At 51.4% G+C, this 17380-nt stretch overlaps 1 protein-coding gene and 1 long non-coding RNA gene across 3 annotated transcripts; both read right to left on the reverse strand.

The window, feature by feature from the left end:
- Positions 1-876: 876 nt before the first annotated feature.
- On the reverse strand, positions 877-10377 carry LOC136939156 (serine/threonine-protein kinase BRSK2-like). 2 transcript variants are annotated; one of them, XM_067232006.1, is made up of 19 exons: positions 10293-10377; positions 9923-10017; positions 9509-9594; positions 9001-9141; positions 8681-8797; positions 8539-8572; positions 8089-8157; positions 7607-7753; positions 7016-7047; positions 6324-6488; positions 4407-4504; positions 3928-4078; positions 3746-3806; positions 2435-2705; positions 2029-2077; positions 1816-1939; positions 1399-1600; positions 1185-1269; positions 877-1093 (listed from the first exon to the last, which is right to left on the reverse strand). In XM_067232006.1, the coding sequence occupies exons 1-19, from the start codon at positions 10375-10377 to the stop codon at positions 877-879; spliced, it is 2229 nt and encodes a 742-aa protein (XP_067088107.1). The 2 variants fall into 2 exon arrangements, with proteins under 2 accessions (XP_067088107.1, XP_067088106.1); XM_067232005.1 differs by having other exon boundaries at positions 877-1109; positions 1180-1269.
- Positions 10378-13084: 2707 nt separating this feature from the next.
- LOC136939157 (uncharacterized) lies at positions 13085-15244 on the reverse strand. The gene is made up of 3 exons (XR_010875723.1): positions 15134-15244; positions 13448-13549; positions 13085-13260 (listed from the first exon to the last, which is right to left on the reverse strand). It is a non-coding gene; the product is annotated as an uncharacterized lncRNA (long non-coding RNA).
- Between the last annotated feature and the right edge of the window lie 2136 nt (positions 15245-17380).

Here is a 17380-nt window from a genome sequence, read left to right on the forward strand (position 1 = left end):
ACAAAATAAAAAAATATTTTTTTCACATTCACTTAGTTAGCTTAACTGTTGTATTTCTTTACAGCGAGAGGCCGATGTGTAGCTAGGCTACGCTCGACCCGGGAGAGCTATCGCCTTTCTGAGCAGGATCTTTTGGTGTTTGTCGACTCATTCATTAGTGTCAGCAGGTTCAGATGTCCAGAGCTGATGTGGATGGTGATCGGCAATTGTTTTGTTTGTTTGTTCATTATATTCGTTTTGTTTGTCCTCTTACACTCAATGGCTTAAAGGTAGTCTACTTACAGTGGGCTTGATCATGTTTCCTGTGGAAGGGGCACTGTGGGGCGGAATTGGGGGGTTAGAAATGGTTTTATTTCTAAAATCTACCCCAGGATTATAAGCCTGTTCTTAGTTTTGGTTTTAGATGCGATATTGCATGTGAAATGTCACCCAAGTCAACCAGAAACAACGTGGCCTGCTGTATCTTCATGACCTGCTAACGAGCTAGCATGCAGCTAAGCGTTCTGGAGCTCCTGAACTCGTCTGGGACTAAGACCCAACCTCTTGCAGTCACAGAAAAGATTCATATCAATTTTTTTGATTCCAGAGCAGGATCCCTACTGGATCTGGTGGGTCAACTTAGATGTCCGTTTGTGCGGATGTGTGAGTGGTGCAAAAGCAATTTCTATCATAATATTTGTTCCTTAAGGAGGACGAGGCTTTAAAATGGACGTCGTGAGAAAAGCTTCTTCCTGGAAGCAGGACAGATCAGATCGCTCACAGCTGACAAGTTTGTGTTTTGGTTTTCGTCCCTGGTGATGTTTTCTGCTGTTTCCTGTTTTGTGGCCCTGCTCCCTGTCTGCTCCGCGGGCCGGGTCCTAGGGCTGGGACTGGGTCCTAGGGCTGGGACTGGGTCCCGTTGGAGGACAGAAGGCGTGTCCTCTCCTTCCCGGAGCCCCGGCGCTGGAGGACACCCCCGCTGCCTCCGATCCCCGCTCCGTCCGCTCGGTCGCCCCACTCACAGCGGTCGCCCCCACCCTCAGAGCGGCGGGAGTTCTGGCGGGTGGGGGTCCCGTGGGGACGGCCGTTCTTCTCGTCTGGGAAGGGGTCAGAGGAGAGAGAGAGGCAGGGGGAGGTCAAGTGACCCTGTCGTAGATGACGGTGTGTGTAGGGGTGTGTGTGTGTGGGGGAGGGGCTCACCGGAGAGGGCCTGTGCCATGGGCTGATCGTGAGAGCTCAGAAGCTGGGCCTGGATCGTCTCAACCACTCGTTTAAACCTGCGACTAGGACCTGGACACACACACGCAGTCAAAAGCACCATACCAAATCTGCCCTACTTTCTCACCAAACAGCATCAATTCAATCCTCTGGGTATAACGTGTGTCTGTTTCCTCAGTACTGCCCTGGAGCCCCACTGACCTGATATGAGGGTGAAGGTCACGCTGTAGATACCCGACTCTCTCTTGCTCTCCCTCTCCCGCTCCCTCTCCCGCTCGCCCTCGGAGAAGGCGATGTCCACCTGGAACTTGACCGGCTTCTGGAAGACCGACGGGCCGCCAGAGGTCTTGTACTCTGCCCGGAAACTGGTCTGGGAGATGACACTGTGACTGAGGGAGGGGATCTGGGGGGCGGGAGGTAGAGAGAGACTCAGTCACGCCACCTGCTCTGGCTTAGTTCTAAGCCTATGAACAGAGAGGAGGAAGGGAGAGAAGAGAGGTGGAGAGAAGAGAGAGGAGAGAAGAGAGGAGGAGGGGAGAGGAGAGAAGAGAGAGAGGCGAGGAGGAGGGGAGGAGGAGAGGAGAGGGGAGGGGAAGAGAGGAGGAGAGGCTCACTCACAGACAGGAAGGCGTGGACGATGTCAGCTTTGACGGAGCTCAGAGGTTTGTCTCTGATCATAACGAAGATCTGCTCCTCCTTCTCCAGGCTGATGAAGTTCCCGAACCACGACTTCTTAGCCAGCCTGAAGGAAGGCCCACAGTAACAGTGATTTGAAATGAACGAGCATGTATATAAGCGAGGGTGTGTTTGTGGAGGTGTGTGTGATCATACTCAGGACTAGACTCCGGGGTCAGACTGGACATGTCTTCAGAAGTTGGAACTGTGGAGCAGAGACACAGACTCAGACCTCCAGGAGGGTACAGCTTGCTACCTTAACCCGTGTCCCTGTACTCAACCTGTCTGCAACCAGGAAGGGCTCAATGAGAGCTCAAAGAGAAATCTCTTTATCGAGAGCATCCTGGCCGTGACAGACAGCATCAACAATTATCGGTAGTTTAGTTAAAAAGAAAAAAACTTAAATTGTCCTTCACCTCTTGCTGTGGATAGCATCCAGCATGTGTGTTTACACTGTAAGAGTCTAACCTGTTCTCCTTCACATCACAGTCAGAATCATCGCAACACAACTTCAACAGGAAACCCCCTGTAGACCGTTTTGTCATGACCTTTGACCTCTCACCCTGCAGCTTGCGCCGGTGGAACCTCGGCGACCCCAGCAGGTTGTTCTTGAAGGAGTTGAGGCGGGTCCTCCAGTGGGCAGAGCTACTGGCGGCCATGCCGCCCCCTCCTGGGCTGGAGGGCGGGGTGAGGGAGAGAGAGCCCACGCCCCCTCCCTCTGCCCGCGAGGAAGAGGAGGAGGAGGAGGAGGAGGGCGGGGTGGAGGAGGGGTGGTGGGGGTGGTGGACGGGGGTGCCCAGGGGCGTGGGCAGGGGCGAACCCTGCGGGGTGACCTGCGACACACAGTGACCAGAGTTGGAATAGAAGCTCTTAGTGACAGACTTGAGGACGGACGGAGAGGGGAAGAAAAACAGGCGAGGGATGGGGGAGAGGAGGGGCGAGGGGGAGGGGGAGCGGGAGGGGGAGTTGTGGAGGGGGAGGGACTTGATGGGCTGGAGGTGGGGGCGTTCGGAGGGGCCCTTGGTGGGCAGGGTCTGGGTTTTGGGGTTCTGGGGGTGCTTGAGCTTCTCCGCGGCGCGGGCGGGGCGGGGCGCCGTGGAACTCCCTTGTCTGGGCGTGTCCTTGGGGTGGGAGGTGGCGGAGGTGACGTCTGATTGGCTGAAGGTGAAGACAGGGCTCTGATAGGACTGGGGTTGGGGAGGTGTGGAAAAGAAGAATAGAAAGAGAGGGGATGGAAAATGGAGAGAGAAGGATGGAGATGAGCGTCATGGGTGACTGGAGAGTGAAGCAGAGTGATTCCTGAAAGTGATCATGTGACAGGAAGTGATTCCTGAAAGTGATCATGTGACAGGAAGCGACTAGAGTGCATCGTTAACCTTGTCATTCACTACAACTAAATCATGCTCTTTCCAGTACCGTAAACTCATTTGATGGAACGTTGACAGTATTAAAAGAAACTGCAGAAGGCTTTATGAACGAGCAGGAGCCATGCAGGGGATTTGTTTCTGGTTGCGTTTCAGAATCCTGTTGCTCTTTCATGCTTCCTTCCTGAGTGGTATCTAGCTCAGTTCTCTTTTGCTTATGTCTGATCTGGGCTGTTCCACAGTGTTGCAATAGTGAATGCTGGGGAGACCAGCAATGGAATCTTATGCAATGAGGTGAGAGGTGTCATGGAGTCAGAGCCAGGCTGACGAGTGGAGCTGGAGAGAAATGATCGATGAAGTGTACGAAATGTTCCGTTCTACGTTTGATTGGTTTGGAAGCCAGGTCCATGACAGAGCGTCGGACACACCCAGCTGACCTGGAGCCTGTGTGAGAGCAGGCTGAGGAGGGAGACAGGGGGGAGGAGAGGCGCTGGCCTGAGGGCCCTTACCCTGGGGCTGGTGAGCGGGCTGGAGGACAGGCCGGTGGAGGCCCCGCTGACCGACCGAGACCTGGGACACACACACACACAGCAGAGGAAACACGGACTATCAGAATGTGTTCGTTGTGTAAGTGTGTGTGTGTAGGTAAGTGTGTGTGTGTGTGAGAGTATGTTTCTGTTTGTGTGTGTACCTCTGGCTGTGTGCGGTGTCCAAGGCCCTGCGGGGTGGGGTGGGAGACCCCTGCTCTGTGACGCTCAGCACCTCCAGGCTCTTCCTCTCCGGCCGGCAGCGACCGTGACGCGTCAGCATGGGGGAGTCCACACGCTTCCTGGGGGGGTCAGCTGTGGCCCGCACACACACACACACATCAGCAGGGTGAGGGAGCAGGGAGACGCCACCCCCCTTTAAACACAGTACTGTCCCCACTTCCTGAGACACATCTCACACACACACACACACACATCCCCCCAAGACACACACACATACACCCCCCCCCCCCCCCCCCAGAAACCCACCTCACACCCAGACACACAGACAGACCCACACCCAGACACACAGACAGACCCACACCCAGACACACAGACAGACCCACACCCAGACACACAGACAGACAGGTCTGGTCTGGAGAGGAAGAGAGGGGCGGCTCACTCCTGCCCCCTGCTGACTGACCCACGTCATTACGTGGAGGCAGATCCTCGTCCTCGTAGCTGGGGTAACGCTCCTTCCTGTCCAGCAGCAGGTAGTAGATCATTTTCTCCTGGTTGTCCCTGAGGGGGGGGGGGGGAGGAGGGGGCGGAGGAAAGAAAACTAGACAATAAGGACATAACTGATGTCACATAAGGAAACTTGAAAAACCCTGATGAACATGAGCCCCACCTGGTACGTACTGGTCACTCTGCAGGTCTCTGGTCCCCCCCCCCCCCCTGGTACGTACTGGTCACTCTGCAGGTCTCTGGTCCCCCACCCCTGGTACGTACTGGTCACTCTGCAGGTCTCTGGTCCCCCCCCCCCGGTACGTACTGGTCATTCTGCAGGTCTCTGGTCCCCCACCCCTGGTACGTACTGGTCACTCTGCAGGTCTCTGGTCCCCCCCCCCCCCCCCCCGGTACGTACTGGTTACTCTGCAGGTCTCTGGTCCCCCACCCCTGGTACGTACTGGTCACTCTGCAGGTCTCTGGTCCCCCCCCCCCCCCCTGGTACGTACTGGTCACTCTGCAGGTCTCTGGTCCCCCCCCCCCTGGTACGTACTGGTCACTCTGCAGGTCTCTGGTCCCCCCCCCCCGGTACGTACTGGTCATTCTGCAGGTCTCTGGTCCCCCACCCCTGGTACGTACTGGTCACTCTGCAGGTCTCTGGTCCCCCCCCCCCCCCCCGGTACGTACTGGTTACTCTGCAGGTCTCTGGTCCCCCACCCCTGGTACGTACTGGTCACTCTGCAGGTCTCTGGTCCCCCACCCCTGGTACGTACTGGTCACTCTGCAGGTCTCTGGTCCCCCCCCCCCCCCTGGTACGTACTGGTCACTCTGCAGGTCTCTGGTCCCCCCCCCCCCCCTGGTACGTACTGGTCACTCTGCAGGTCTCTGGTCCCCCCCCCGGTACGTACTGGTCACTCTGCAGGTCTCTGGTCCCCCACCCCCGGTACGTACTGGTCACTCTGCAGGTCTCTGGTCCCCCCCCCCTGGTACGTACTGGTCACTCTGCAGGTCTCTGGTCCCCCCCCCCTGGTACGTACTGGTCACTCTGCAGGTCTCTGGTCCCCCCCCCCTGGTACGTACTGGTCACTCTGCAGGTCTCTGGTCCCCACCCCCTGGTACGTACTGGTCACTCTGCAGGTCTCTGGTCCCCCCCCTGGTACGTACTGGTCACTCTGCAGGTCTCTGGTCCCCCCCCTGGTACGTACTGGTCACTCTGCAGGTCTCTGGTCCCCCCCCTGGTACGTACTGGTCACTCTGCAGGTCTCTGGTCCCCCACCCCCGGTACGTACTGGTCACTCTGCAGGTCTCTGGTCCCCCCCCCCTGGTACGTACTGGTCACTCTGCAGGTCTCTGGTCCCCCCCCCCTGGTACGTACTGGTCACTCTGCAGGTCTCTGGTCCCCCCCCCCTGGTACGTACTGGTCACTCTGCAGGTCTCTGGTCCCCACCCCCTGGTACGTACTGGTCACTCTGCAGGTCTCTGGTCCCCCCCCTGGTACGTACTGGTCACTCTGCAGGTCTCTGGTCCCCCCCCTGGTACGTACTGGTCACTCTGCAGGTCTCTGGTCCCCCCCCTGGTACGTACTGGTCACTCTGCAGGTCTCTGGTCCCCACCCCCTGGTACGTACTGGTCACTCTGCAGGTCTCTGGTCCCCCCCCCCCTGGTACGTACTGGTCACTCTGCAGGTCTCTGGTCCCCCCCCCCCCGGTACGTACTGGTCACTCTGCAGGTCTCTGGTCCCCCCCCTGGTACGTACTGGTCACTCTGCAGGTCTCTGGTCCCCCCCCCCCCCCCCGGTACGTACTGGTCACTCTGCAGGTCTCTGGTCCCCCCCCCCTGGTACGTACTGGTCACTCTGCAGGTCTCTGGTCCCCCCCCCCCCGGTACGTACTGGTCACTCTGCAGGTCTCTGGTCAGCTTGCTGCGGTCCCTGAAGCAGCCCAGGGAGTGCATGCTGTCCAGCACGTCAGGGTCCAGCTCAGCCACGGACAGGACACGGCCCACACACACACGCCGGGGCGGAGGCTGCTCCGGACACGGCTCGTTACGGCCCCCCCTGGAGACACACACACACAGGGGAGGACACACACACACAGGGGAGGACACACACACAGGGGAGGACACACACACACAGGGGACGACACACACACACAGAGGGGAGGACACACACACACACAGGGGAGGACACACACACACACAGGGGAGGACACACACACACACACACACAGGGGAGGACACACACAGAGGGGAGGACACACACAGAGGGGAGGACACACACACACACACACAGGGGAGGACACACACACACACACAGGGGAGGACACACACAGAGGGGAGGACACACACAGAGGGGAGGACACACACACACACAGGGGAGGACACACACAGAGGGGAGGACACACACAGAGGGGAGGACACACACACACACAGAGGGGAGGACACACACACAGGTACACACAGACATAGAAAGTATATTCATTAACAACAAAACACACAAGTATCCCTTTCTCTATACAGTCTATGGGAGGTTTAAATCCAACGTCATTTACATCTGAGAATCAGACCAAACTAATGAATACTCACTGATACCAGGTGTGCTTCTGAATGGCCTCTAGCTGTAAGAGGCAGAAAGATCGATTAGTACTGTCTGCGCAGGGCAGATGGTGCAGCCTGGAGTGCAAACACTCCTCCCAGGGCTGGCTTCCCAGCAGGGGCACACACACACACAGATCACATGGCAGGGTGCGAGATGAGAAAATATGTTTACCATTTATGTTGTGTATGGTTTACAATACAGCATTATATGACTAGATACATATTATATGTTGTTTGTATACTATATACTTAAACACAAACAAGTGACCCAGTATCAAGTAAGTCCATGCATCTGGTCCTGGTTCTGGGTCTGATCTGGGTCTGATTCTGGTTCTGGGTCTGTACTGGTCTGGGTCTGGGTCTGTACTGGTTCCGGTTCTTGTCTGGGTCTGTACTGGTTCTGGTCTGGGTCTGTACTGGTTCTGGGTCTGTACTGGTTCTGGTATGTTTCAGGTCTGTGTCTGGTCTGGGTCTGGTCTGGTCTGGGTCTGGGTCTGTGTCTGGTCTGTGTCTGGTCTGGGTCTGGTCTGGGTCTGGGTCTGGTTGTGGTCCACCCCTGGTTGTGGTTGTGGTCCATACCGTGAGTCTCTTGTCCGGGCAGACCTCAATCATGCCCCTGAGCAGCGCCTGGCAGTCGGGGGGGATGAAGTGGGGCATGTGGAACACCCCACTCTTCACCTTCTCCAGCAGCTGCCGCAGGTTGTCATGGTCAAACGGCAGCGCCCCCTACAGGAGGGGAGGAGGGAGGGAGAGAGAGGGAGGAGAGAGAGAGAGAGAGGGAGCAAGAGAGAGAGGGGGGGAAGAGAGAGGGAGCAAGAGAGAGAGGGGGGGAGAGAGAGAGAGCAAGAGAGAGAGAGGGAGCAAGAGAGAGAGAGGGAGCAAGAGAGAGAGAGGGACCAAGAGAGAGAGAGTGAGCAAGAGAGAGAGAGGGAGCAAGAGAGAGAGAGGGATGTCAAAAGTTGTATTTGATTCCTACTGATACCGAATAGCACCCACACTGTCCTTTATGACAATATACTGATGTGTGTGTGTGTGTGTGTGTGTGTGAGGGGCACGCTCACCACCAGCAGAGCGAAGAGAATGACTCCACAACTCCACACGTCTGCTCTCCGTCCATCGTACTTTTCACCCTGAGAGAGGGACGGGGAGAGGGAGAGAGGGGGGAGAGAGGGGGGGAGGGAGGGAGGGAGAGAAAGAGGGGGAGAGACAGGGAGGGGGGAGAGAGGGGGGGAGGGGGAGGAAGGGAGGGGGGGAGAGAGGGAAGGGGAGGGAGGGGGAGAGAGAGGGAGGGAGGGGGAGAGGGAGGGGGGAGGGAGGGAGGGGAAGAGAGAGGGGAGGGGGGGGAGAGAGGAGAGGGGGAGGGAGGGGAAGAGGGGGGGGGGGAGAGAGAGGAAGAGAGAGAGAAACACTGAATTCATTCTACAATTCTTTTACATGTAAGGTTTATTGCAGCTTCTCAGTGAATGATACTTAGTGAGTGTAAGTGTCCAGGCGACGTAAGGAGAACCTACCCGGATCACCTCTGGACACGCGTAGTGTGGGGATCTGAAAACAACATGAGATCAGAGACAGAAGGTACCAAAGGCCTGACACACACACACACCTGTGTGTCCAGGTGTGTGTAAGCAGGTGTGTCTCAGAGAGAGGACTCACCCACAGCTGGTCTCCAGCAGACTGTCTCCCACCTGCAGGGAGGCCATGCCGAAGTCTGCGATCCTGATGTTGCTCTTCTCATCCAGCAGCAGGTTCTCTGGCTTCAGGTCTCTGTGGCTGCAGGCAGGGGGGCCATCAGCAGTCATACTCACTAGTACCAATACACACTAATACTAATACCAATACACACTAATACCAATACACACTAATACTAATACACACTGATACTAATACACACTAAGAGTGCAAGCAGCAGGTCAGGGTCAAGTGATGGTCATGTGACAGGGTCATGTGACAGGGTCATGTGACAGGGTCCCTACCAGATGGAGTGACTGTGGCAGAAGTCCAGAGCAGAGATGATCTGTCTGAAGAACTTCCGGGCCTCCTTGGGAGTCAGCCTGCCTTTCTTCACCAGGTAGTCAAACAGCTCTCCTCCAGACACGTGCTCCAGCACCAAGTACCTGGGGGGGAGAGAGAGATATAGACAGAGAGAGGGAGAGAGGGAGAGAGAGAGAGGGAGAGAGAAAGAGAGACAGGCAGAGAGGCAGAGAGAGACAGGCAGAGAGACAGGCAGAGAGAAAGAAAGAGACAGAGAGAGAGAGAGAGAGAGAGAGAGAGAGAGAGAGAGAGAGAGAGAGAGAGAGAGAGAGAGAGAGAGAGAGAGAGAGAGAGAGAGAGAGAGAGAGAGAGAGAGAGAGAGAGAGAGAGAGAGAGAGAGAGAGAGAGAGAGAGAAGATTAATCCAGTCCTTGGAGTCATGCACACATCACAGCGTGGGGTCTGGTGTCTGGGGCAGAGCAGAGCAGAGTCCTGCTCCTGAATGACTCACAGGTATTTGTTATTCTCATAAACATCATGTAGCTTCAACACATGAGGATGCTCAATCAGTTTCAGAATGGCAATCTCCCTCTCCACCTACACAACAGAGAGAGAGAGAGAGAGAGAGAGGGGGGGGGGGGAGAGAAAGAGAAAGGGGAATGAAAGGATAAAAGAGACAAGATTGGAATTTATTTGGAATTTAAATGCAATCACATAACACCTATCTCATCTGATCTGATGGAATTGAATGTTGTTGAAATGACCCAGTTTTTAGGGGAGCTGGTACTGCCTGTGTGCGTCTACTGAACACGGTAAACAAAAACAGGACAGCAAAAAACAAGTAGAAAATCCTAGTTGCATTACAGTTACAGTTCTAATCATCCAAAAGAAAACAGTGGTGATGTTGGCGGTGATCCTCCCCTACCTTCATCAGAACAGACTCAGACAGCTTCTCTCTGTTCACTATCTTGATGGCCACCTTCTGGCCAGTGATGCAGTGCACCCCGAGCTTGACCAGACCTGAAGCACAGGAGGGTGTTCTGTCACACACACACACACACAGCCGGTGACAGCACACACATCCACTCTGCACCCCACACACACACACTGGCAAGCATAAACACACACAAACGCACACATGCCTGTACACACACACAAACACACACATGCCTGTACACACACACAAATGCACACACACACACAAACACACGCACGCACACACATAGAAACGCACGCACACACACACACACATGCACACATCATAATAATCTTTACAGGTAATAAGGATGCCTCACCTGTCTGTCCTTTCCCAAGCGTCTTCTCCAGTCGGTATGGCCCAACATATTGAGCTGACTGACTCAATGACAGTTCCTTACTCATACTGCTCTAACTATCCACTAATACACTACTACTACTACTACTACTACACTAATACTAGTACTAACGTACTGGACGCAATGTATGTGATTACTATGCAATATATATATAAGATATCATGAAATATTGAGATCGTATTCGAATACACGCCTCTAAACTACGACTGTAATGACAGATGCTGAAATGCAGGATTCTCTGAGACAGGTAGGAGTTGTACATACATGTACTCTAGCGGTAAAGGTGACATTTATTCCGAAATACAACTTGTGGGTACCGGAACATTGTTAATCAATGGCTAAATCGATGTCAATATAATAGTTTTTCTCTACGTTTGCGGTCGCTTCTAAGTAAAGCGGACATCTATAACAATATTTAAATTGACGAAGGAGAGGTAGGATATCAGGAGGAGCACAGTCACAAACATAAGAAAAAAATAGTGACACCTATTGAGACTAGAAATACGACAGGACCTATAAAACAGTTCGACCTTCCTGTCAGAATCTACCTGCTGAGTTACTATTGTATTGTAAGTATTGGTCCATAACGTTACGATCATCTACATAGGATTTAGTGTGATAGACACATTATCACTATTACAATTATACCAATATCAATATAATCTGTTAAATAGATGCAATATTACGAAATTGCTCAATCGATGCATTTAAATTGAATATTAGTCAGGTAGGCGCTGTTCTCGCCCAGAGTAGCTATTACAGATGGTATTTACTGGATAAGGCCTGCATCACAGGTGGAACTGCATGTATTCAAATAGCTTCGAATGCTCCTGAACCGGGTTAGCCTAGCCTACGTCTATCCAGTCTATCAGCGTCTGTCAAAATCTAATCATTTTAAAGTTTCTTTGTAACGCGAAATGATACGTTTCGTCCTGTAGCCACAACGTAGCACATTTCTTAGAGGAAAGATGTGTTCCTTGCAAAACAAGCATCTTTACCGTGGCGCTCTCGCCCCCTCCCTCTCGTTCTCTCCCTGCAAGTAGCGTATCACAGCATCTTCTGTGTGTTTGGCGTGTCCTCCCTCGCCGGCACGAATATTCATTCACCGTTTTACTGGTGAGAAACAGACAGCTGCATGTATGTTCACGCTACACTCTACACACACGCTAATTTTCCCTATCGTAAACACAGACTGCGCATATAGAGGCCTCTTCCTTTATAATCCTCTGCTTTTCTTGCCGTAAATCGATATTTTCTCTCTCCTCTTCCTTCGTCTCATTCGCATCAGCATCCGGGTCCCACCCCCCTCCATCCCCTCTTCCCCGCCCTCTCATCACCCTGAAATGCGCGTGTCTCTGCATTCACCTCGCAGGGTCGTGCCAGCTGCACTTGGTTACTTCTCACTGATAGTAATCACTTCTTTTATCAACACCACATAAAGCACCCATTAACACAGCTGTTTACGGCCTTTAATTCTGACGATTCTTCAGGTAGGCTATGCTTTATGAACTGCCAGTCAAGATTTTATCATAGATATCATATCACAGATTGCTTATCATTTTTATTTTAATAATTATCTAAATATAACTGTCACATCCCACCCCACTCCCTAGGTCATGTCTTGGTTATTTCTGTGTGTACTCACCTCTCCTCTCATTTCAGTGTCTCCTACCCTGCCTGTGATTGACCTCCCCAGCCCTGATTGACAGCACCTGTTTTCAATCTAGCCCCAGTGTATTTAGCCCTTGTGTTTCAATCTCTCATTGCTAGTTTGTCTTTGTACTTCATGTCATTCTCTGCCTTGACTTCTGAATCCAGTAAAACCTTTTTTGGTGAATATTCTGAGTCGTGCTTTTGAGTCCACCACCTATCGCCGTTACAATAACTCAATTAAAACGTGTTATCATGTAAAATGGACTGCATTTATAGAGCGTGTTTTCTACCTTAGCGGCACTCAAAGCGCTTTACAATTTTGGCTCTCATTCACCCATTCATACTCACACATACCGACCGTACAGGAGCTGCGGTGCAAGCAGGGGGCGTAGCCACGTGGTGGCCGGCCCCCCCACCCCAACCTTTTTTTTAAACCTTCCTGGACAGAAACAGTATAAAGCTGAAATTCAATGGAGACTAGCAGCTAACCACTGGATACCGTTAGAAAACTGCTGCTCTGAATAATGTTTTTGACAATCAAGTGCCACCAAATAAAAGACTGGCCAGAGCTGGCCCCCCCAGAAATAATGTCCTGGCTACGCCCCTGCATGCAAGGCGCCGCTCTGCCCATCGGGAGCAACTTGGAGTTCAGTCTTGCTCAAGGAGACTTCGGCACATGGCCTGGGAGGAGACGACCCTCTCTATCCCCTGAGCCACAGCCGCCCCACAAAATTAATAATCAACATCTTTCTCTGGAATGCATGAGAGCGTCTGACGGTGCCTTTCATGTTAAGTGTTTATGTTAAAAGTTATTAAGATTTTAAACCTGTTAAAAGGATTGTGTAGCTATTTCATGGAAAAAAATTAATAATGTCTGAAAGATTGTTGACTGGGATTAAAAATAAGATCTCAAAGGCATAGCGTCACCCAAGGCGCCCGTGATTCTTTGAGGAGTGTGTCATCTCAGTCATTGATATTATGCAAACTTATTTAATTCCCATAAAACGATTACATTCTAAAATCAATGAAGCCTACACTGATTCACAATGCCCAAGCACAATGATCATATCAGCAGTAAAGAACACATAAAATGTCCAAACTTTATTCAAAGACTGTCTTTATTGTAAAATATAGATGCTTCTCTTAGCATTGACAAGTCACAGTATGAGAGCCAGGCTCATCTCAGTGTGTGGAAGAGTTTGTCTCAGGTTTTCTGGCATTGCTGCTCACCCCCGCCCGCAAGGACCAGATGGTTCAGTCCGAGAGGAGGGGAATGCTGGGATAGTAGAGGAAAATAAAATGTCAAGTTGAGAGCACACCAGCACCCAACATATATTTGGGGGGATAGCTCAGTGGTAGCTGACCACTGTGGTGACCACCACTTTGTGCTGGTGGAGGTGTTTTGTGTTGGTTTGCTGGTGGAGGTGTTTTGTGCTGCTGGAGGTGGAGCTGTGGGTACAGACCAAGGGGCTGGGCCGTGTCAGGAGCTCTCTGACAGGGTCTTCACGCACGTCTGGAAGGCCTCCATCAGGTCCCTGCAGCTCTCCTCACCCTTCTGCTTCACACTGACACACACACACACACACACACACACCATGCTGAGGTCAACAACACTGCTCAGAGCACTGACACACACACACACACACAGACAACATACACACACGTTTACAGATCTCACACACATACTTACACACAAACACAACATACACACACAGTTAGACATGCACCTTCACAGATCCACACACATTCACAAAAACTCTCACACACACACACACACACACACAAAGAAACACACACACCTTAGGAGAAGTCCGGATGAAACATGTTTAGAAGCAAAGCTCCTAACAGGGAGAGATCATCAGAGGACATATACAGACTCCTAGAGAGCGATCGTGTCCTCTCCAAAATCATCGAGGCTCCTGGGGCCTGGGTACTGGGTACTGGGGCCTGGGTACTGGGGCCTGGGGATCTGGGTACTGGGTACTGGGGCCTGGGTACTGGGGCCTGGGTACTGGGTACTGGGGCCTGGGGATCTGGGGCCTGGGGCCTGGGTACTGGGGATCTGGGGATCTGGGTACTGGGTACTGGGGCCTGGGTACTGGGGCCTGGGGATCTGGGTACTGGGTACTGGGGCCTGGGTACTGGGGATCTGGGTACTGGGTACTGGGGCCTGGATACTGGGGATCTGGGTACTGGGGCCTGGGTACTGGGGCCTGGGTACTGGGGCCTGGGGACCCGAGCCAGGTCTGCCTCTGTGAGTCTGGAGAGTAACATGAACCAGCACAGGGAACGCGTCAGTGTTCTCTATAGGTCACCCACGGCTGAGCTATTTTAGGCTCAGCCACACACAGGCCACAGGCGACAGGCCACATATACATTACAGAGGACTGTCAGCTAAACTTGAAGCCCCATCTGGGCCTGTGCCGTCAAGAGGAGCCAATCAGCGTGGTTTCAGAATGAGCAGCTGCCTCCAAGGTTTTGTGTAGTCTCTCACAGTCTGTGTGTTTTTATTTATGTTTGTATATGTGTGCTCGAATGTGTGCGGTGTGTATTTGTGTGTGTTTGTATGTGTGTATACGCGTGTATGTGTTTATGGTGTATGTGTGTGGTATGTCTGTCTGTGAGCGTGGCGTGTGTTTGTTTTTGTGTGTGTGTGTGTGTGTGTGTGCATGATCAGATGGTAGTAATCCTCTCAGATGAAGATAAGCTTTGGACATGTTGAGCCCTGATGCTTTCAAACACAGTCCACACGTTGCACGTGACTACTGAGTGACAGGACACACAGTACCACGTGCAACAAAGTTACTATCAAAACACTATCACACAACGATCCACATACACACAACAAAGAGGAAAACATAAACTACAACAGGATAGAATATTCTTAAAAGATACAAGAGAGATCAAAATCAAATCAAATGTATTTGTATAGCCCTTTTTACAAGCAATGTCACAGAGGGCTTCACATAAGCCCATAGAACTGCCCTTCAACCAGGCATAGGAGATAGTTCCTTAGTAATAAAGGAGAACATTTAAACATTTTAAACTGTCATTAGTCATATCCCTCTTAAAGTGGGGTAACTCTTAAAGGTGGCGTAACTCTTAAAGGTGGGGTAACCACCCTTAAAGATGGGGTAACTCTGACTCACCATTTGTTGGCGTTGTCCATGATGACCTGGCAGGGAGCAGGAACGACTAGCTCGGAGTCTGGCATGCTGCTGGCTGCTGGCTGCTGGAGCTCTGCTGAGGTACTGGAGACTGGAGCTGCTAGAGCTGTCAGGTGGGAGATCAGCGAGAGACGGGGGGAGAGAGAGAGAGGGGGGGAGGGGAGAGAGGAGGAGGATGATAGGAAGGCAAAGGGTATTGGGGTAAGAATGGGGTGAGAGAGAGAGCGAGAGAGAGAGAGAGAGAGAGAGAGAGAGAGAGAGAGAGAGAGAGAGAGAGAGAGAGAGAGAGAGACTAGGCAGGACAGAGAGGAGAGAAGGATAATGAATGTTTCATGAATGTGCAGAGTGGCCAGCCAGCTAGAGTCGGTGTCAGCTGTAGAGACACGACACCAAAGCTGGGACAGAGCTTCCAGAAGGACAGAGCTACCAGAGGGACAGAGCTACCAGAGAGCCAGAGCTACCAGAGAGACAGAGCTACCAGAAGGACAGAGCTACCAGAGGGACAGAGCTACCAGAGGGACAGAGCTACCAGAAGGACAGAGCTACAAGAAGGACAGAGCTACCAGAGGGACAGAGCTACCAGAAGGACAGAGCTACCAGAGGGACAGAGCTACCAGAGAGACAGAGCTACCAGAAGGACAGAGCTACCAGAAGGACAGAGCTACCAGAAGGACAGAGCTACTAGAGGGACAGAGCTACCAGAAGGACAGAGCTACCAGAGGGACAGAGCTACCAGAAGGACAGAGCTACCAGAGGGACAGAGCTACCAGAGGGGTTTTCATCCCTGATGTCAGAGACTGAACTGCAGTTTGAATTCAGAGAAAAAATGGGTTCCTATCTCTGCTAACAACAACAAACTGCTGAAAGTGGAGGAGAGCGATTGAAAGTAAGTAAGTAAGGAGGAACGCGGGAGAACAGGTGAAAGAGCGAAGGAGAAAGAAGTGTGAAAAAAAGGTTTTTCGTAAAAAAGGTTTCTAAAGCTTGGAAAATGTTTTTCGAAAAATGTTTTCAAAAAATGTATATGAAAGTTTGAGAAACTTTTTGGGAAAAAAATGTTCTACATCAAAAAACGTAATTAAATGGTTGAATTTTTTTGTTGTTGGAAAAAGTAGGGCCTACATCCGAAAATCAAGGTCCAGAAGAACACAGTTCTGACAGTTACAGTGGGTACAGACAATAAACCGTAATTTCATCAACCGTAAAGACATCATCTCAGGTATGCTTCAGGTTTGCTATCAGCTTTGGCAGGTCAACATACCACTCTCTTGTTTATAAGGAAGACCGCACACTACGTAGTATCCATTCTTAACCCTCTCCCTTATTTCAAACATGAGACATTGATATTTCAAACATGCTTTAGTAAAAAGCCACAGGTCTGAAACTGTTATAGTGGTAGTATCGTCTGAACAGTGTCGCTAAAACCTTGGATTTATTGTGACAGATTATGGAACAGCGATGCTGTCACGGACCAGTAAATCAAAGCTCCAAGGATGAAAGCGGACAGTGACCGACTATCTCCACTAGAGGGCGTGTGTGCTCATTATGACTTATTTACTCAACCACAGTAGCCAATGAGCAAACAGCACAATTCCGTCACGACCTGTGCTGTACACATTGTGTTCGTCGTATAAAGTGAACTAGTAACCAAAACAGTACATATTAAAAGACATGTAAACGAATTTGTTAGTTAATGGTTAAATGGAACTGGTTTGATACACTGTTCTCAATTTTATTCAAACTGAGAGTCGTTCTAGTCGTTAGCCTAATTGAAATGTGTTTAATGCTCTTCTAGTTCCACCACTTATTTGGCACTTATTTGCTTTTCACAATGTATGCTTCATGTTTTGGCTATCCACAAGGTGTTTGGGGCTATCTCGTTGTTTATGATCATTGATGCACTTTTTGTAAAGCTCTCTCTTGTAAGTCGCTTTGCATAAAAGCGTCCGCTAAATGACTAAATGTAAAAATTTAAATGTCTTTATCGCGCTCGCTGCGTTACAAATATGCTTGAAGCAAAATAAATATACACATAAATGAAAGTTAAACAGAATAGAGAGAAAACACAATCCCAGCACTGTGGTTTTAAGCATACTGGTCATGAAGTATCTAGAACATCACGTTTTGAGACATTTAAAAGGGAATGTGGCAATTGAGCTGTGTCATGCCCAAGTGATAGTCATAATAGACCCCAAACTGTAGATTTGGTTCAAATCAGGCTTCCTAAAAACA

This window comes from Osmerus mordax, unplaced genomic scaffold (assembly GCF_038355195.1).
Source record: "Osmerus mordax isolate fOsmMor3 unplaced genomic scaffold, fOsmMor3.pri Scaffold_140, whole genome shotgun sequence".
Lineage (NCBI taxonomy): Eukaryota > Metazoa > Chordata > Actinopteri > Osmeriformes > Osmeridae > Osmerus > Osmerus mordax.

What these genes read in the sequence shown, in the direction of transcription:
- LOC136939156 (XM_067232005.1), bottom strand. Translation starts at nt 10,377, where the DNA reads ATGAGTAAGGAACTGTCATTGAGTCAGTCAGCTCAATATGTTGGGCCA. An exon ending in CCACCGGCGCAAGCTGCAGG is followed by an intron (nt 2,078 to 2,434) that starts GTGAGAGGTCAA and finishes TCTGCTCCACAG; the next exon opens with TTCCAACTTCTGAAGACATG. An exon ending in CATGGCACAGGCCCTCTCCG is followed by an intron (nt 1,110 to 1,179) that starts GTGAGCCCCTCC and finishes ACTTGACCTCCC; the next exon opens with CCTGCCTCTCTCTCTCCTCT.